This window comes from Psittacula echo (assembly GCF_963264785.1).
Source record: "Psittacula echo genome assembly, chromosome: 6".
NCBI lineage: Eukaryota > Metazoa > Chordata > Aves > Psittaciformes > Psittacidae > Psittacula > Psittacula echo.
This window is the reverse complement of record NC_137743.1, coordinates 78,378,036-78,398,970: the sequence shown is the minus strand read 5'-3', so window position 1 is coordinate 78,398,970 and position 20,935 is coordinate 78,378,036. Positions and strand designations below refer to the sequence as shown.

Below are 20,935 nucleotides of genomic sequence, written 5' to 3'. Positions count from 1 at the left end.
AAAACTTGGTAATTTGTAATCACTCCATGTTGCAAACATATCCACCCCTCAAGTTCCCCACCCTAATGCAAGACTTGCTGGCAAAGCGAGAGAACTGTCAGGTTTGTGCCTTCTGAAGCTTGGCAAGTCTCAAGCAAGCTCCTTCCAGATTCCCAGAACATTTGAAAACAGAGTGAAGAAAGGGATGGAGGATATAATACAGAGGTCAGCTTAAAGGGGAATAGCATGGCTTTTCTGCAAGGCCCTCTCTTAACTGCCAGGAATTCAGCTACAACTGGCAAGTCTAGTATCTTTATACCAAAACATCATTTATAAGGAGAGGGAAAACCTTGTCTCTTACCCTGTGTCCCTTGAGACCTGGGAGACCAGGAGCACCAGGAAAGCCTCGAGGCCCCTAAGTAGATAAAAGGAAAAACAAATAAAATCCTGATTTCTGCAGACAAACCTAACAATAATGTTGCTAACAGGAAAGAGGATAGCAGCATTAATACTCATACTCCCAACATTCCTTCACCTTGGTGACATTACATAGCAAGGCATAGCATTTGGGCGGTTCACAGACGATGCAGCCTAACATACTATGAAGGTAGACAGTCTCAGCATTATGCACATTCTCACTGATATTAAAAGCTTTATCACTTACATCAGTGTATGACCCAACCTCAAATTTCAATAGAAGTAATGAAATAAAACCAGTGGTAGATCAAGTTTTGAGGCCCAATATGGAGAAACCCTAATTAAACAGGGACCAAAACTATCATTCGAAATAATTAGAAACTGAGACCAAACTGCAAACTGTACATATTCTTTCAGAATATGTCAGTCGAGTAGCATGATAAACAACTGCTATTTAAACACATTTAATAATAAAACCAAAGTTGCCTTACACTTAGTTTTCTATCAAGTTTTCAGATCTCACAGGAATGACTAAGTAACAAAGGGGAGCTAGGTGCCTCATGTTCGACTATTGGTCACATGAATTTATAATAGAAATCCCATTAACATCTTCATACTCTCAGATAACAAGTCAATGAACTGTTTAAACACATAATTTCTCCTTTTGTGGTGCCTCTGAAGCAAAGGGTATAGTTTGTACCTTTCGGCTTAGCAAAAAAATCACAAAGCTATACTACAGAAAAGGAAGACCCATGAACCAACACTGAAATTCAGAGAAGCAAAAAATAACATCTGACATCTCAGCATTAGACAACTTCACATACAGACAAGCTGTTTCCTTATTAGCATATATGTAAGAAAGGTCTTTGCCTTCCCACAGTCAATTATATGGACAATGTTTGATCATAAAATTCAGTGAGAAATTACTTCAGATTCCTAAAGAAAAAAATAACTCATGAGGGTATGAAATTTCTGAAATTAATAGATGAGATTGTTTGAAATTGTGCCTAATGAGTTTCTCAGTGAAGAATGATCTCTTTTGTCATACAAGACCTTGCATGTAAATTTGAAATTGTACTACTTACGCTTGTTTAGACTGAATGTAGCCCACAAAAAGGATTTATTTGGCTTGTGCTCAGTGGTATATGTGTATCAGTTTATAAAACCAGGGCAATTAATGATGAAGCACACACATGGGATGAGTCACACAGCAAGAAGGCAAATTATGTACGAGGGGAACCAGCCATCGGGTGTCTCTGTAACAGTCTATGAGCTTGTCCTTGATCAAGACACGGCAGTACTCTGATAAAACATCAGGGTACCCAGTGGTATTCTCTATAGTGCTATACAACTGCAGCAAATCTTAATGCCATTTTGTGCGTCTGGGTGCAGTTGTAGTACTTCTTTCCTTCATTAAAAAGTCTTCTAAAAGATGATTTTATCGAGCAAAACAGCTTGATCAGAACAGATTACTACTCCACAGACTACATTTGCCTCATGCAGTTTAAAAAACATTGTCTTTGACCCATAAAACTTAGGAGGAAAGTTTAGGAAGCAGCATTGCCTTGTTAAAAAAAAAGGTTTCTCTCTCCAAGAGATCGTATCTCCAGCTGCTAAACAAAAACCAAAAAGTGCCATGCAATCACTGGATGCTTACAAAGAAAACGAGGCAGCTTACGAGATGATACACATCAGATGGCCTCAGCTCTGGAATTTCTCCATTCCCTTTCCAGCCACACTACAGCTCCCTTCCAGGTACAGAAACTTGACTGATGAGGGCAGAACACTCAATACGAGTCAAAATTATATATCTGTTTTATTTCTAGACTGAACCATGACAAGTACCCTCTGCAGCACGAGCACATATTATTTGGAAATCCTTTATTCATATTTGCGTACTGAAAATAGATATAAAAATAAAATATATATAGCTATGATATAATCCTCTCTTCCCCTGCCCTCAAAGTGACCCTTATGAAGTGCCACCCCAGCCTGACATCATTCTAGAGTCTCTGAGCACTTCCTGCATATGATTGTGAATGACCATGCAAAACACTGGGAAATGGGAGTGCAGCTTGTATGTACTATCATCTGTTCTATGCATATTTTATCAATGAAGCAGTTGAAATGTGCACCTGTGAAAGGACTCTCAGGATTAACTCAAGGATCTCTGCATGACCTGTTTGGTTCCAAGCTATCATTCTGATCTGGATTATTAGAGTAAGCTAACACAAGTATTTCAGAAATTGAATGGCAGAGCTTTGTAATTGTTATTAAGAGAGATAGTGATGATGTAAGTATGATCATTTTGCTAAAATGTAAATAAGCTCTTACTGGAGATCCTGGAAATCCAGGCTCACCGGACTGTCCTGGTCTGCCAGGTTCACCCTAAGGAAAGTAAAAAAAGGAACATATGAAAATAGCAAATGTGAAATTATCTTATCATTCTTCCATTCAAACAAATGAGGACATTCACATCAGTATTATATATCTCCTCTTTACTGTAACAATTTCAATGATAAAAATCAACTACACACATCACTAACAATGTGCATTGGACACAGCTTTTAATGGTTTTTAACAAAGAATTGCAGGAACTGAAGACTGGGTCCAAAATGCATCTCAGCATCACAAGATGGTGCTGCAAGGTAGTTTTCCTGTGAATTAGTGAAGCAACCTTTTGTCATCCTTACACAGAGTCAAATTACTTTAATTTTTCATAGAAACAGCAATCTAAAACTGCCTGCATTGCAGCATGTTACTTCTTCTGTTCAAATGTTTTAAAATGTGTATAATTTCATTCCAGACAGGTGACTATTTTCTCTGTGATGTAATAGAAAACAAAATATGGTAGAACCAAATGAGAATATTTTGAAGATTATTTAAAGTCCTCCAGAGTCAAAACCAACCATTCCTTTGCTTGCATCAACCAGCACTCTGGGCTGCAGGAATATGTAAGGCTTCAGAAAAATAGTTTCTGGACAGAAGGAAGGCAAAGTGCTTCACAAATGCAATTAAAGAAACCCATACATACACTGGAAATGGAGAATGTACTTAGAGAAGTATCAAGAATTGGCTTCACTCTTCCCAAAGTTCCCATTAAACTTCTTAAACACTTTAATGGGAAAGTAGCTGTTACACAAGCAATGGTAACTTTTATACTAAAATATCTGCAGTTTTCAACTGATTTCTAAGTTATAAATTACAATTCAAATGGATTTATTGTACTTCGCAAACAAATAATATACATCCACCAGTAAATTCTTAAACAATTGTTGTGCAGTACATACATACTTACATAACATGTATATTACATATATTTTACATATATGTGTACAATCATGGATAGAGTAATAAAATCAGTAATGACTGTAATAAATTATTAAGAAGTTTTAAGAATTTAAATACTAAAATTTTATTTTCCAGTTGCAGGTGTGTGTTATCATTACAGTTCTTCTAACTCATCATGCAGTTCCAAAGAGACACCTCCAATTGCCCCATTGTATCCCTGGTATATTATTATGCCTGATTTTAAGAAAGACATCTCAGTTGAAGAACTGACTGAGGCAAGAAATAATAGAGACAGTGCTTAAGCCTTAGGTATGATGGTGACATGTAAGGAAAACAAAGGACTGTTTTGAAAAGGGGTGCTAAGATTTATAAATAGGACACTGTACTTAATGAGTACGATTACAAAGAAAAGTAAATGGTAAAAGTAGTTACAACAGGCATATTTGCAGGTTAGACATGGTCTCAGAGATGCCAATATTCATTTTATTAAAAATAAAACAAGATCCAAAGAATAACAAACTTACATCTTCACCAGGTTTGCCTGGAGGTCCCTCTGGTCCACGAGAACCAACTGGACCCTAAGAAATAAATAAATTTGTTGACAAGTCAATTTAGCCATCACTAAAATATTTACTTCCTCCATTTCAAAGTCTGGTTTTATAAAAACAGATGTAGAAAAAGGATGATTTCATGCTTAATCACATTTGCTTAATTTTGTGGTGCTCTTTCTAATCACCCTTCCCCTAAGAAACCTGCATTACATTATATAAAAATATAGGATGGATTCTTTAGGAGAAAAACAATATATTAAAAAAATCACAGTTACTGTTATTTTAAAGCCCTGGCTCTTGATTTTGCTTTTGCTTTTGAATAATTTTGTTGCCTCCAAAACATAAATATTTTCAACATCTGTGTGCGTTACATTACCAAGTATAATTTTACCAGTGCTTAACCATCCTCAGGTCTGTGCTGGGAAAGTAACAGTGTTTATAATCATTATTATGCACATTCAAAACAATTCAAATTCATTGATTGAAGACAACATGCTTCAAACACCACAGCTCTTGACTGAAGTTACTTAATGGCTTCAGTTGCGACAACACAGAAAAAAAAACCCTGTTCTGAAGTAAGGATATATAATATATTGTTTGCAATTCTATTGTAGAAGTGTCTTACCATAGGTCCTGGATCCCCAGGTTCACCAGGTGGGCCTGTGGGGCCAGCACCACCCTAAAATTAAGCAAAGATGAATACAATTACAAATTCTAAAAGGTAAAAATATAAGGACACAAATTAAAATCCATGATCAGGCCAATCACAGCCCATGGGACAATCTGGATTCTAATTCAGAACCAGCTCACATTTCCAAATGAGTGGAAGTTGGATACTAAAATCCCTCAGGCTTTAGATAAATCCTGTGCCATATACAAATCCAAGTGGTAACTTAACACCATGCTAATACTGAAAGCAGAACAGTCACCATTTTGATTGCTGTTCCTTCATTAAAAACTGTGTGCTGGGTTAAAACCTTGTTACAGGTCTAACACATTTTTCTTTTTGCATTCATTTTTGTACATCCAGAGCAGAGCTCTTGCGAGTAGCATGTTTAAATTCACTTCTAAATAAAGATGCTTTCATCCATCTGTCACTGAAGATGGACGTTGCCTCAGAGATGAACACTGAACACTGAACATACGCACACACACGCACACACACATCAATTCCTGTGTGCTTTGCCTTCATCTCTAGCCTGAGGTGAAGTACTTACTTGTTTTCCTTGGAGACCCTGAGGACCTCTTGGACCCACGGGACCCTAACGAAAACAAAACCTGTTACACACTAGAAAACTACTTACTTCCCCAAGTAACATTCATCCTAAAAAGACAGCAAAATTGTCTGCAAGTGGCCTCCAAGATAACATTTCTGTGATCAAATCCTCAGAAAGGCTTTTACTTGGGAGACTGATGCTATGAAATACAAAATGATATAGAATGGAAATCTTCAAACTCAAAAAGCCACAGGACTGTAAATTAATTAGCATCTGAAAATATGGGCTTGCTTGCTTTCTGGAACCTCAGAGTCTCTGGAATCATAGATCCTAGAATCAATCAGAATAACCAGGTTGCCTGTATAGCTCCACTTAAAAAACTTGTAATAACAGGACAGAGTTGGTTAGGGGGAACTGCCTATCCTTGAAGGGAATTCCCATTACTCAGATTAACCTCATAATGGAATCAATGACAAATGAATGCTGCTGGTGTTCTCAGCCATTGAGCTGATAAGCAGCAATAGAGGGATGTATTTTCATGAAGCATACAAACCACCAAAACAGCTTCCAAATGGTTGTGGGTTGTTACAGAAAATCCAGATTTCCCTGTAAAAAATTTCTTGCTTAATTGTGACTTGTAACGCGAGATAAACATAATCTTGTCCAAATGTAATCTTCTTTTTTCTAGCAATACAAAATCATCTATAGAAGACAATAACTTGCATCCTGACAGGGGCTCAAGATTTATTTTTTCCACACACAATTCATTAATTTTCAATGACTTTTACAAAGCAAATGTAGAAGAGTTAGGAATAGGCCTTTTAAAAATTCTAATTAACATTAAAACCAAAACAAAATACAACAGTTCCACTGTCAGTTACTCAGTTTACAAGGAAAGGAAAACAGGATATCAAAGAACATGATGAATCAATATGAAGATAGTAAGTGAGTGCCATCTGACTAAGTAGACTTTGTGTAAGGCCTCAGAGAGTCCTAGATAGGTTAATATTGAAATGAGTCACATTTAAGAATTACAAAAGAAGAAGCCATACCAGAAACACAATGTCTTGAGACAGATTGAGTGAAAGGATTAAGCAAAACAGTGGAGGGCAGCAAAGTAAGTAGGACAGCCTTGTGGAAAAAACCATCGTATGTGCACACAGCCAATCCACTGAAGAGATACATTCATAAAAAAGGAGAGTTACTTGAAGAAATCACCACAAAAGTTAAGCAAAACATCAGATTACCTTTAGAACCTTTCAAATTGTATTGAAAGTGAGTTTGAAGGCTACTAATAGGGACTTGGAGGAATAAGATCCAGGTACACAAACTCCTGGACAGTGCAATCACCAAAGGATGGTTTCATTATGAATGAATGTCAAAACTAACAGTAAAAAGTGAAACAGTGCTTTCAAGATATCACAAAGTGACAGATACACGTAGGGAAAAGAGATAATGTTCAAAAACAACACAGAGTTCTAGCAGAGACAGCTTATGGTGGTTAAACAGCTTTCACAGATGGTAAAAAAAATTCAGTGTTAACCATTAAATCCCCAGTCTACTAAAAGTGAAGAGGATATCTGAGTAGTGAGAGATGCTAATTGTAAAACTGGACCCAGTAGAGAAATAGAATGTCTGTCTTAAAATAATACAGCAAACTTTCAGTTAAGCACTGTTTTCAGAAATATTTTTTTAAATTACTATCAAAAATCTTTATGTCACTATGTGGAAAGAAGCCTTCCCAGTCACATTGTTTATTCTGCTTTGTGTTGTAGATGACACTTTTTAGTTACTCTGCAATTAATCAAGACATGAGAAAATCAGGAGCTGTTTCTTTTTCCTGTACCTTAATGTTAGTCGCTGCTATACTGCAGAAAGAAGGAAGGAAGACAACAAGTAGGCTAGAGGTGGAAAAACAAGTGCTTTCATTTAACAGAATATGTTTTTCACTTTAGTCCAGGTACTGTGCAAAGCTGCACTACAATATACTGTTCTAGAGGCATAGGAAGTTGAAGAGGATTGATTCCTCTTTGGGTTTTTGCATATGCACTCCACTTGTACCCTGTCCTACGGTACAGGGCTAATCTGGTCTTACCACTGCACCAGGCATCAGTCCCATCTGACTGCCAAATCCAGATTTCTCATCCAGTCCTGCCATCTGAGCTGAAAATGGCTGGGGAGATAAAAAAAAAGAATGATTTTAGCTGTCAATCATTGTGATGGTTCATAAGGCAAAAATCTGTGTAACCATATCTTCATTATTTACACTGGTTTGCAGTGTTACCAACTTAATTCTGGTTTTAATCACTAAAAGTTGTATTTCCTATAAATCTGAGGTGGTTTAAGGCTTCAAAGACCCGTTGAATGCCTGCTTACTATTCTGACTCTATCTCCACTTTAATATTAAACAAATGGGACAATTGCCTAAAAAGAGAAAAGCGTCCCATGTAATCAATTAGCTTTCTTTCACCATCTTAAATTTAAATTACATCTTAATTTTACCTGCAATATTCATTCATGCCTTCTAAGTCTTTCTTTTGTTTTCAATTGCCGTGTTTCAAGTTCAGAAATACTTTAAGGTAAACTGAAATGTAGCCGATTTTATGATTGCAGATCGTAATTTTTAAGCATGCTGCCCTTATCCAGCAAACTGAAGACACTGCTGTTCACGCCAATTCACAGAGCCAAATGTGCTAAAGCAGAGAGAACCTCCAGTGTCCTCCTCCTTCTGTAAGCACGTAGTTGAAATCAATTTCATTTTGCTTCGTTCAGAGCCAGATCCTCGCTCATGGCAGGCTGAGAAGGAGGAACAGCAAATGTGCATTCAAGCCTTTTATGAGTCAAGGTTTGTTTCACATCAGATTGGTCCCCAAACACATTTTCTGCAAGGCCGCCTAACTTCAGAGACTGCAATACAAACCAAAAATATCTTAGATCTCTGGCCACACCTATTCTTCCATATTTTCTGTGGAAATCTATAATGGATGGTGATCTAACACCCATTCCTGGTGCTTCTGTGATTCTAAGGGATTCCTCTGTGCTGAAGGTATTCACTTGGGCTGAACCTGATGGATTCATTTTGGAAATGTGGTTCAGTCATGAAATGCTGCCTAAATTTGCAAGCCATTGGACTAACATGAATATTTCAGGTGGTTGCCAATAAAACTCTACTGTTTCCAGTAACAGTGTAGGAACAATGGAGTGGTAAATCATAACAGCTATATTCCAAACAACAATAAACATGTAAAAGAATATATACTTGATGAATTCAAACATGTACTTCATTATCAATCATGATTAGTGTTCCATAGTATTGAGGAAGTGGGGGAAAGGAGTCCTGCAGAGCACTGTGTCTGTATCTAGAGCTGGTTAACCCTTCTTTTCACAATTACTTACCTTACTTAATCTTCTCAGTGTTGGTCCGAACAATTCCAGCAAGAAATATACTTAGCCACATTTTAATTTCTCTCATTAATTATTCTGTCATTTATATTAATCTTTTTTTTTCTTTTCTGTATTCCTAATTTGGTACACCAGTTTCCGTGTGCTATTGTCCACAACCATTGGGTTTAAGTCAGGTAGAACTAACAGAACCCTACTAAGGATTTTACATTTGGGCACATTTGGCTTTTGTAGATGCTAAAACACACTGCAAAAGGTGTAACCCTTCCAAGACTTCCCACATTCACTTGTCCCAGTTTTTGGCAGAACTTGCACTGTCGCTAGATGCTGTCCCTCTTGACCGGGAGACAGGAACTGTGTTCCACGTTCACTGAAGCAAAGAGAAGTTACTTTTTCTACCATGTGGGTCTGGCCTAACACTCACTTCACTTTCTGCTATAGCAAGTGCAACACTTACCCTGCTTATTCCATCTGGTCCTGCGTGGGTAGGGTGCCCTGGAGGGCCAGGGTCACCAGGCTGGCCAGGGATACCAGGTTCACCATCAATCCCTTGAGGACCCCGAGGACCCTAGAATAAAATAATCAGAAATCACAACAGTGTGCAAGGGTGTTCATTAAAATCATTGTAACTGGCAAATCACTGCCATGTTTGTGATAAATCTGCGTTTCTACAGAAAGATCTTCAAAAAACCAACATCCCTCAAGACCTGCTCCACCTTCAGATCAGAAGCATTGGCTAAAATTAGTTGCAAATCACACAAACACAAGTCAACTGCAGTAATTTCTATCACAGGCTCTTTAGGCATCTCAAGTTTCCTACCATTCCATACTAGAGTATATATTATTGCTGAAAAACTATTTTGCTTTGCACACAGAATAGAGTGTCATGAATTTACTTCCAAAAGACATATAGCTCAGATCAGTGTACATACATACACATGTTAAGGCAACTCCAGTGTAAGGCTGGATCTTTAAAACCTCCTGACATCTTTAAAACCTCCTGACATCATGAGTGGTTTAGACAGCTCATACTTTTGCTGAGTCTCAACACAGTTACACTGCCAAAAATGAAGAGTTAAGTCCCTCAGTGTTGATGTTATCTCTGGCTAGTATTTGCAGAATGGGCTAGGAAGCCATGCAATTGCTCTCCACTTTTGATCCCTAATCTTGTATCAAAGCTAAGATTAAATATGGAAGCAGCTAATAAACAATAGCAACAGGGCCAATAAAGATATTCTTCAATCATAAATACAGAGTTTAAACTGCTTGTCACTACTGCTTTCTTCATTAGAATAAAATACTTGACTACAGCAAGGAAAATTTTATACTGTAGAACAAGCTCTTCTATTTTAAGGATCCTTAAAGGATCCTTAAACATAAAACTTTGAAAGCCTGTTTCAGTGAGTCATCTTTACAAACACAGAATCAGACAAATTGCTCATATTTCCATGTGATGAGACTTGTGTTTCCTTGCAGTCTGTGGCACATTTCATGGAATTTATGTCTGAACTAATACTGTTTGAATTAGTATGGTTCACATGTTAAAGAAAAAGCTTTCTCTTGGGAAAGGAGTACACTGAGATAGCAGTGGCAATATGAGTCCTGAAAACTCCCAGCAAATCAGCTAATTCTCTTAATTATCTGTCTTGATGATCTGGAATTCCTGTAAGCCTAGCAATGAGGGAAAAAATCTGTTTCTTATCAGACATACATGTACACACACACCCCTTTACTCGCAGAACGAGTTGCAAATAGATGGTATTCTGAAACAAGTTAGAAGATTCATGCATGTTGGATGGAAAAAGAAGGTTCTAGCAGAAAACTTTATTATTTAATATTTCTATTATAAACAGAAGTACACACTGCCAAACCTAAAAGTGCACACTGTCCAAAGGAGGAAAAGAATGAGCCACCTTCCTTTGTTAGCTGTCAAAATAAAACAAAATGAAACGTTACAGAAAAACACAATTGCCTAAAAAGAATTAAGCAAGCTCCCATACTGTTTTTCAATATCCGTACCAAGGCACCTTAACAAAATCTGATCTAGAAAAAGATCTTTCTTTTGTTTCTTTTTAGAAAAGGACCTTCTTTTTAGTCAGGAAAATCAGCTGCTTCAAGAGCAACACTGCAATCCCCCCACATCAGAAACCAAAAATTCACCAAAAAGCATGTTTATATTTGTAGGTGGCAACTAAGCAGTGGTATAAAACCAACGTTTTTTACCAAAATCATGATTATACGTTTATTTATTTTACATTATTTATCTATGTGTATGTATATTAATAAAGCTCTTCCATGTTCTTTCACCAGCTCAAAGTCAGTGAGCTAAAAAAAAACCAATAAAAAAATGCTCGCAACGGGCCACGAGGTGGCAGGGTTTAGACACGCAATTGACTCATTCTGGCCCATTGCTGCTGCTGTTCAGGAAACTATTACAGGTTTTGCCTGTAACGAAATAAAAGGAAATGCAGATCATGGTAGAATACTCTCAAGCTACTGTCTATTTTAACCGCTACACCAATTACAACCGACTGTAAACCCATATTGAAACAGAATATATCAATGGTTCTGAGGATGCTCAAGCTTATTTTCTGTCTTCAAAAGATCATTTGTAAACACCTAAAATACTATCATGCTCCAAATGCATTTTGCAAATGCCAACTTGCAATTCTCTAGCTATTTCTCTCTCATTGTTACACTAGAAAAGAATTTGAAGTAAAAAACATGCTAACACTCCTGATTTCATTTTACATCCACGGGTCCTGATATTGTAAAAGGTAGAGACCCATAGCAAAGTAGAGTTCCTGCTCACTCGTCAGTAGAAGCTCATTTAAGGAACAAACAAAAATATCCAAAGAAACAAACAGCTTGGAAATGTACTTAGTGGTTTTGTAATAGCACCTGCCAGTAATGAATTTAGCCAGATTAATTTTATAAAGGGTGTCTGCACAAGGTTACCTGCTCCATGAGGTATTTTAAACAAGTTTCAAACAATATGCAGAGAGGTTTTATATAACATAACTGCAGGTGTGAGATAACATTTTTTTCCCACCAAAATACAAAATCCTGCACTAACAGTCACTCCGTATCCAAAAGCAGTGTTCTCTGGTCTCAGACTTACACTCTGACATACGTACAGCTCACCAGAACCTTTGACATAACATTTTTAGAGGAGCCGATGGGTTCCTAAACCCTTTCTATTCCTTGAAAACAGCATAATAACCTATGTCAAAGGAACTCAAAAGTGTTTGCAGACTTTTGATATTTTAGGTGCTTCTAGTCACCACTCTGTAGAGACATACAAGGGATGTGTGGCATAGAATCAGAAATTACTTAGCATCTCATTGATAATACTGCACATTATGAGAGCACTTCAGACGTCTGTACAAACACAGTCAAGATTCCTCTGCATTCTTTTAAGATCTTGATGGTTATTCATCAGAGAAACGTCTAATGGTGATCTAGAGAGCTGCAGCTTGGCATCCATCTCGAAAAGGCTACTCGCTTACTCCACTGCTTTAGAACTGTCATTACCATCTATGGACAACAGACACACACTGGAGAACAGCACAAAGGGGTCACTTTTAGGCCTATGCCTAAACTCAGTATTGTCTTGTTCTCTTCTGAGGGATAGAAAAATATCCACACAGAAATTACAATTATACAGCTCTTTAAAAACTGCTTTTTGCATTACTGAAGCTCTTTGACCTAGCTTTTTCAACAGGACTGTGTCATCTTTGGTATTTTCAGCACTCCCTTTTGGCTTTTCTGTGGTTCTCCACATGCAGACAGTGAAGTTCTCTTCTGAAGTCTTTATTTCCGCCAAGCAATCTTGATCATGTTATTCACCAGCATACCAACATACATAGTCACAGATTAACTCCTGCTAATTTCCTGAGCTTTGCCTTTACTCTGAGCCACACAGCTCACTCTGCTTCTGATGCACAGTAGTAACCAGCAAAAAGTCAGCAAGTTCTTAAAAAGGAGAACGTGATGTTCCAGTTTGTTCTTTAATTTCCTTTTTTTTTAAATCCTGAAGAAAGCCATACTCTCAGACACTACTTTGGGAAAGTTTGTTGAAAAAGTATGGCTTTTAGTGGAAATACTGCTAAAACTCTGTCAATTGTCTTAGAGCAGTCAGGTTTCAATCCACTCAAGGAATGGGGAAATATGAACGTCTTTCTGTTTGTTACCTAACTCTTGGAAAATACGAGGAAAGTTCTGGTAACTCTGGAAGACATGGAGACTGTTTAAGGCCATCTAACCTTTAGAGGTTAGTCCAGTATTTGATTTCTGAGACACTTAATAACTTACAGGTCTTCCCTTTGGTCCTCGTTCTCCTCGTGGTCCTTGTGAGCCTGGAGGTCCCTAAAAGAAAGATTAGAAATAGTAAGTACCATTTAAACTAGCTAACGATTAATAAAGCTCTGAAAACACGAAATGCAATGCTTATTTGAAAATTAATTTGTGGGTTTGGGCTTTTTCACATCATCATGAAGAAAACAGCTGCAATCACCAAATATTCAATATTTATTCTTAATTGTACATTGCCTGAAAGGAGTAGAACCAGGATGCAGAGATTTACAAAATACTTTCATCTCTCATATGCTCTGCGGGTTAATTTATCAAAAGTTTTCTGCATGCTGGAGGCTTTTAACATGGAGATGTACAAGTCTAAGACACCTCTCCTGCTAGTCCAAAACTGCTTTCTGAGAATGCTTCATCTCCTATTCCTGCTAGATCCCTGCCAGAGAAGCGTTCCCCAGCATCAACTTCACACAAAGGTCCTCAGACATGCATGTATGACAAGTACATATTCTTTCACTTAAGGCATGGGCTGACCTGAGACTAGTAAAACATCTCACAATCTTCTTGCCTCCTCAAATCCAGCATGGAGAAGTCCTCCTCCACATCATCCCCACAATACAAAACAGAAATGGCAGAAAGTGAAAAACGTCATCATCGGAGAAACAGAAGATCGGAAAATACTCACGGCTGGTCCTGGACGGCCTCGTATTCCTGAAACCTAAAGAAGGCCATATAAATATATTTGTCATGACTACCCTACAGACAATTAATTATTGAAAAGTAAATACCGAGACAGAAAATTAAAGAACCACTGAAGTTGTAAGGCTTTTTTGGGGGGACAAAATAAATAAAGTTCCACTGGTTATCTTTTTCCATCATTTATTTTTATCGTATTTCCATCATATCCACGATAAGCAATATAAGCAAAATCTTGGAAGTATCATTGTTATTCTAAAAAAGATTGAATAAATGTGTATTACAATTATTTAGTCTCAAATTATTGATTCTTTTGTCTGTCTTCTGCTAGAAAGGTATAATAAAGATAGAAAGTGATAATTTATTTCACCATCTTCCTCAAGTGTCTCTACACTTCCAAAGTACTAATTTACCATTATACCTCCACAAAATTCTAACTATATACGTAAAGATTATGACAGATTTAACTAATAAATTTTTTTCCCCACAATGCAATTGACAGGGATTGCTAATGTTCCATATGTGAAACAGCAAAAATAATTTCTTTCATTTCTAGGCTGTAAATTTTTGTTGTATTTCCTTAATTACTGCAATTCCACTTTAAAGCAGTAAAATACACTCTTCTAGGTTGTGCTGACACATGAAGAAAAAAGTGGACTTACAGGTGGCACTATTCCAGGTTCCCCTTTTTGCCCCTGTCAGAAAGAGATGCAAAAATGTCAGATGGCAGAAAACAAGTACAATTAACACTACCAGTTTCACCAATACCATCCCTGTGACTGTGACAAATGCTAAGAATTCTCTAAGGAGACTCAATTAAAGTACCTGCGATAGCTAATCCACATGATTTTTTAATGACTACGGACATTGATTAAATGAAAGCTATAAATTAACAGTCTTTTTCTAATTGTGTAACATACTGGACGAACGAAGAGTCAAAGTAAAGGAAAATACCATGATATGCAAGTACTGAAAACATGGTGTAGTTCTGGTTATTGGATGATTTGATTTATATGAAATGCAGAGCCCAGAGGAGCATTCAAATTCCATTTCTTCAAGATATTCAGCTAAAATTCATATCACTAAATCTATGGACAGAAAAAACCTGTATATCCATCTATAGCATAGAGACAGAATACAAAATGATAGCATATAGCTTTGGAGTGAAGGACATGGCATTTGCCAACTGACTTTTCTTTGAGCTGATTACATGTTACCTAAAATAACTAGGTTTATACTTATTGATGGTAACTGTTTTATTAAGGGGAAAAAGAGGACTTTGTAACAATAAAAAATTTCCTACCTTGTTTATCAATTAATAATAAGCTGGTTACAGTCCATTTATTTCCATTACCTACCTCTGCATAGACAGCTACTCAGTTTTAGTGAGTGTATATACTTGATCACCTAAAACTTATTTAAATTATTTTTTTGTAGCTGCTTACTCTCTTAGAATCTCATTTATCAGAAAGTATCTTAATTTCTTGTGTAGGAATAGATCTGCTCTTTAATTGCATGCTATGAGAAATGCTGCCCACAGAACCATGGCTTTGTGCAAGAACGCATTGCCCCAGTGCTACCTACTCCACACTGGGAAGCCAAGTCTCAGCAAAATAACCCAGTTTGGCTTCTAACAACCTACTTCTAATGACGTACTGCTAGAGATGAAACAACCAAACTACCCAAACTGGAATTCCTTTGATGCAAACAGCAGGGATTTTCAGCCAGAGGATTCTCTATATTTAGACCAAGATTTTTGCCTGCATCCCAGTATTTTTTCCATGTTGACTGCAATCACAGAATCACAGAATACCAGGTTGGAAGTGACCTCAAGGGTCATCTGGTCAGCCATTCTTTGAAAAAACACAGTCTAGACAAGATGGCCCAGCACCCTGCCCAGCTGAATCCTAAAAGTATCCAATGCTGGGGAATCCAATCTCCTTAGTCATCAAAGATGATCGAGAGGAAAGAATTAGGTGTTTTTAGCAGAGCCTGTATTTAAATTATGTGCTCCAAGGACATTCTTTTAACAGCTGTAATACAGTTAAAAAAACAAAAAAGGAAATCTTACCTTTCTTCCTCTACCTATTAAAAAGGACAAGAAAAGAAAAGAGAAGGAGATTAACGTTTTTACTCTGACAGAACATGTGAAGAGTCGAGTGAAGGTGTTGCAGCTAGGGCCATCCCTGATCTTTGATGCACAGAACATGGTGAATTGCCTGGAGGGAGCTGGGGAAGTTCCCAGAGACATGCGTACTCCCTTGGTCAGCTGTGAGGAATCAGAACAGTTTGCAGTGGTGTCTCAGTCTTTTTCATGATTGTACAGAAAAAGCACTTTAGGAAAGCAGAATATCTTACAGGGAACTGTCAGAAGCTGACCTAATGATTGACTGTGAAGTCAAAGGAAGCTTGATTACTGACTTCAGTACAAGTGATGTTGATGGACCCACAACATGTTACATGCTATTTTTCAAAAGAGAGAGCTAACTGAGGGACTTCTGACTCTTTTTGTTTGAAAAGCATTTGCAATATCATGTGCCTGCAGTCAGACCCATATATCCACACTTATATCCACAAAAATCCTTCATGGGAATATTTTAATAGTACCTTGAATGACAATAAGGAATTCTGGAATTTATTCATTCTGCTTTTATATTTTCTGCGTGCACCTTGTTGGCATTGGCCTAATGCCTCCCAAAACACAGAAGGATGCACCATCTATTTATTGCTTGCCACATCTTGCTCCATTGCTCAATTACATAGGTCCCTGATATGTGCTTTTTATCACTACTTCGTTCTATATTAAGTTTATAATAGCAATTATATCTCCTGAAGAAACTGATTTAATTATTACATATAGAATGTGGTTCAATACACAATATTAATGAGCATTAATTGCAAGTTGAGAGACTTTCTTTTAGGAAAATTGAGGGGAGATTGCTTTAGCCAGGTCTCTCCAGGAAGAAGAAAGGGACTGGAAAAGACATATCTTTATGCAAAACCCGGGATTTATCAATACTTCATGCTAATTTTGATTCACATATCTTACGAAAGGATCACGTGTCCACATTTCCATTTTGAGGAAACACTTTATACTGTTTACATGTTACTGTTTACATATAATGTAGACATTTATACATCAACTGGAGGGGCCTCGAGTTGAGCATTCTAGTAAAGCATACACTTATTTTACCATGTATATTTATATAATAAATGTATCTTTATCTTAATATGTTTATTATACATGTTTCTCTTAATATATTTACCTTTCAGTTCGAGATGAACCACAAGAAGAAGATAGAATTGAACCTGCTTCAAATATCAAGATGGAATTCGGATCAACCTTTTAGTCATAAAGGCATTTGGGCTTACATCAGATTCATAGTCCGAAGAAAACTGTTTCCAGAGCCAGCTCAAGTGCAACCCAAAATGGAAGATAACTGCCAAGTATCTACTATTTTCAGATTCAAACTTCCACCATGGAAATACTATTAGAAATTTCAGTATCACGAGGTTCCTACTTCTTTGGACTGTCTCTCCTTTCAAAAAAGCAAACTGGAAAACAAACTTACCAATGGTCGTGTCAAAATCACGTGTTGTATGGGGACACACAGGACAGCACTCTCCTGGCGGCACCTGCGGGTTCTCACACTCCAGCACATCTTGACACTGGATTTCATCGCAAAGAATAGCTCCGTTGTCACAGACGCAAATCTGGCACGGTGAGGGCTTCCAAATATCCCTGTTCAGGTACATCTGGCCATTCTGAGTGCAAGCTATTTCTTCAACATCTTCTCCTGGGATAGGAGAGAGAGAATATACAATACATTTTCCAAATGTGAAATCAAAGGAGTTCTGGACTAGTAAAGAGCACATCTGAACATAAGAAGCAGCATCACATACATGAACAAAACCGTCCACCAGCACGGATGAAGTTGATACTGAGAAATTTTAAGTATCAGTCATCTTAAATGCCTTTCTTATTTTACCACCTTATTTCTTGATCAGAAAGCAGTAAAATAGCATCATCATGGAATGCACAAACCCACCACAGTGTCAGATGAACACTGCCTCACAAGTCATTCTGGTACGGATGTCATTCTAGAACTAACTCTGCATTGAGGAACTCCTGCCATTTTCCTGCTCTTTGTAACTGCTGTGCACAGGGCATTGGAGACATCCGACTGGGGAGACTTGTACGGCATACACTACCTGCTCCCTGCTGCATGCAGCTTACACCGCCAGATTTACAACCTCATTGAACAGACATGGCAGAGTTTGTTGAAGAGAAAAAAACTCATTTATTAGGGTCTTGCTGTAAGGTAATACCAACACAGAGAATCAAACAGGACAGTCACTGTCCATTGGCAACAGCAGTCTCCATTGCAAGGGTACTTGCAGCAGCATGTCCAATTGAATGAAGAGAGGCTCAAATCACTTATTTTGTTTAGGTTTTTATAATCCAGTTGGGCATGGTCCTACATGATTACTCCAGCAGACACATAAATTATTGCTATGAATATATACGAATCACATACAAAATACTACTTAAATATTTTAATTATACATGAAAGACTATCCTGTGTGGCCACTGCATTGACTGACTACATGCATATGTCCTATGTACATATCCACACATTTGTATGAAGGTCATTCTATTTTACTGACCTTGCACATATCATTTTTAACCTAATCCACTTCATTTAAAAAAAATTATTTCCTTTCTTAACACTATTTCTTTTCTTTGAATTCCAATTAAGAATTAATTTCTTACTAATTTTCAGAAATCCATTCAACATAGCTTTTGCTCTCTCCTCTCCAACCAATTTGCTGTCACCAAGGCAGAACAACTTCTCTGGATTGAATTAATAACTTAGAAATCTTGACAATTTCCCCATTTGACTGACAGCAGCATTTAAGGGGACATAAGCATCTGTTTCAGTACTGTTCTATCCATCTCAAATCACACACCTGCAAACCAAGAACCCCAGGGCCAAGACACAAGTCACACAGAGCAAACCTGTTATGCACTGTCCAAAATTATTCTCCTGTCCCCTGGGATGCTGCAGAGAAGATTAATCTTACCCATCTGGGAGCTCCATCTGACCACAGAAACATTCCTATCAGAAATGTCTTTGAAACCAGACAATCCGGTTAAAGACATTATCTGAACATTCCCAAACAACCCTAATTTCTGATACAAGAATATGAACAGAGACAATTATATTTATCATATGTGATACATTCCGCTAGTCAAAAATCACAACCATTATTTTCTAGGAAAACTTGTTATTAGTGTAAAAATTAACAGCTCTAAGTACATAGACAGTTACACTGTTCTATGCATTTCTGTCCTAATTTAAACCAGATGTAATCAGAAAATCACAAAGTAAAAAATACGAACAGATTTGGAATTTCAGCTTCATCCCTCAACTCAAGTCTAGTTACTCCATCAATGTCGGAGCTCGGAGAAATGGAGCAGATGTCTCATTAACTGTTGCCTGCCATAACTTCTGAAGCTTTCTGAACCAAAATCTAAGTTTATACCAGGGCAGCTCCTCTCTTCAATTAGTTCAACCAACTGACAAAATGACTCGAAAGGGTGCTGCAGAAGCTCAGGAGGAAATGTTTTCAGTGTGAAGTAAAGACATCAACTAAGTGTGCTCTACAGGCCATTTATGACACTGTGAGAATCATTTTCCAAACTGCAGATCGCATTTTGGAAAGCACTCTTCTTGCCTCTCCCTTGTGTGTATGACATAACACACTGTCTGACATATCTAGCCTTTTCCCCCCAGATGTCTGGCATATGGTCTATGTCTTCCTTAATGTATTATCCACAGAACTCGTTGGGCTGTTCAGAAGAGCAGCAGTTTGCATAAATGAAATTTCTAAGTTACCGAGCCCAAAGTCAGCGTTCTGTCATAACTTCAAATAAACCACATAGCAACTGCTTTGGCAAATCAGAGCTGAGCCAGACGGTGACTAGCTTCTGCCTGGGTCACCCGCTCAGCAGCTGAGAAAGAGGCAGACAAAGGCAGGAGGAAAAAAGCACATACCAACTTCTGGAAGTGCCCTAAAAGTCTGTTTTACTCTCAGATTGCAGAGATGTTGATAATAAGGGAAAATAAAAACACCACCACCACCAAAAAAAAAAAAACAAATAAAACCCGAAAAGCAAAACCACCAAAAAAAACCCCTAACCCCAGAATACTGCCAGAAAACATGTTTTTTATATCTTTTAATTATGGTTGGTGCTTTTAGTTTTCCTTTCTGCTGTAACTGCATGACATAGAGAGCAATCTGAAAAGTGCAGCTATTTCAAAGCCAACTCATCGCACAAGCACAGTTTGATATTTTACTCTCAGGCCTGAATTACAGGCATGTTCTCCATCACACCCAGGCCAGGAGAGGCAGCAAATTGTTCTACTACTTCCACCCTGGTTCGGAAATCTGAGGTTGTTTTTTTTATTAGAGAGACAAATTCACAAACTCTTTATGTTACATGTTCTATCTGCTTCTGCAGTTGTGACACAAGGCACTGAATGGCTTGAGAAACAGCTTTGGAAATTCTTAATGTGGCAAAAGGATCTGCTAACCCATTAAAAAGTACAACTCTAATTGGTATTGGGCCTGACTAGACAATCTACAGGGCTGCAAATCCATTGAAGTCAGTGAAAATAAGTTTCAAAGTAGTCTGCAAATATAAAAGGCAAGGTAGAAGAAAAACGCTATGATATATTTCAGGACTCATTCACTCATGAGCTCAGACCTTTGTGAAAGAGGATTTCAATGAAAAGCATAGTAAGTATAATGCAAATATTTTTCTGCTAAATATTGATCTGTTGGAGTATCAGTTTTGCGTTAAAGAAGTATTTGATCAGAAGACAAACAGTCGGTTACAGCTAATACACTAAATCGTCATACTTGAGACTACGCACATCAACAGTTTGAAAGTAAAGATCACATCATGCACTGACATACCCAGGCCCAGCCTGGTGACACCGCTGAACTTGTACTAATTACTGGGGGAGAAACTCCGTACAAGCCACTAGATGGCCGTCAAAGCCCATC

The 20,935-nt window shown here is 37.6% G+C and overlaps 1 protein-coding gene across 1 annotated transcript in view; it reads right to left on the bottom strand.

Moving 5' to 3' along the window:
- Nucleotides 1-20,935, bottom strand: part of COL5A2 (collagen type V alpha 2 chain) — a 114,389-nt gene that overhangs the window by 37,371 nt on the left and 56,083 nt on the right. Inside the window, exons 2-13 of the mRNA XM_080622052.1 lie at nucleotides 17,434-17,658; nucleotides 15,933-15,946; nucleotides 14,524-14,556; nucleotides 13,851-13,883; nucleotides 13,172-13,225; nucleotides 9,315-9,425; nucleotides 7,551-7,628; nucleotides 5,456-5,500; nucleotides 4,864-4,917; nucleotides 4,212-4,265; nucleotides 2,731-2,784; nucleotides 341-394 (exon numbers count right to left, since the gene is read on the bottom strand). Of these exons, the coding sequence (XP_080478178.1) occupies nucleotides 341-394; nucleotides 2,731-2,784; nucleotides 4,212-4,265; nucleotides 4,864-4,917; nucleotides 5,456-5,500; nucleotides 7,551-7,628; nucleotides 9,315-9,425; nucleotides 13,172-13,225; nucleotides 13,851-13,883; nucleotides 14,524-14,556; nucleotides 15,933-15,946; nucleotides 17,434-17,658 (809 nt within the window). The remainder of the gene's footprint in view (nucleotides 1-340; nucleotides 395-2,730; nucleotides 2,785-4,211; nucleotides 4,266-4,863; nucleotides 4,918-5,455; nucleotides 5,501-7,550; nucleotides 7,629-9,314; nucleotides 9,426-13,171; nucleotides 13,226-13,850; nucleotides 13,884-14,523; nucleotides 14,557-15,932; nucleotides 15,947-17,433; nucleotides 17,659-20,935) is intronic.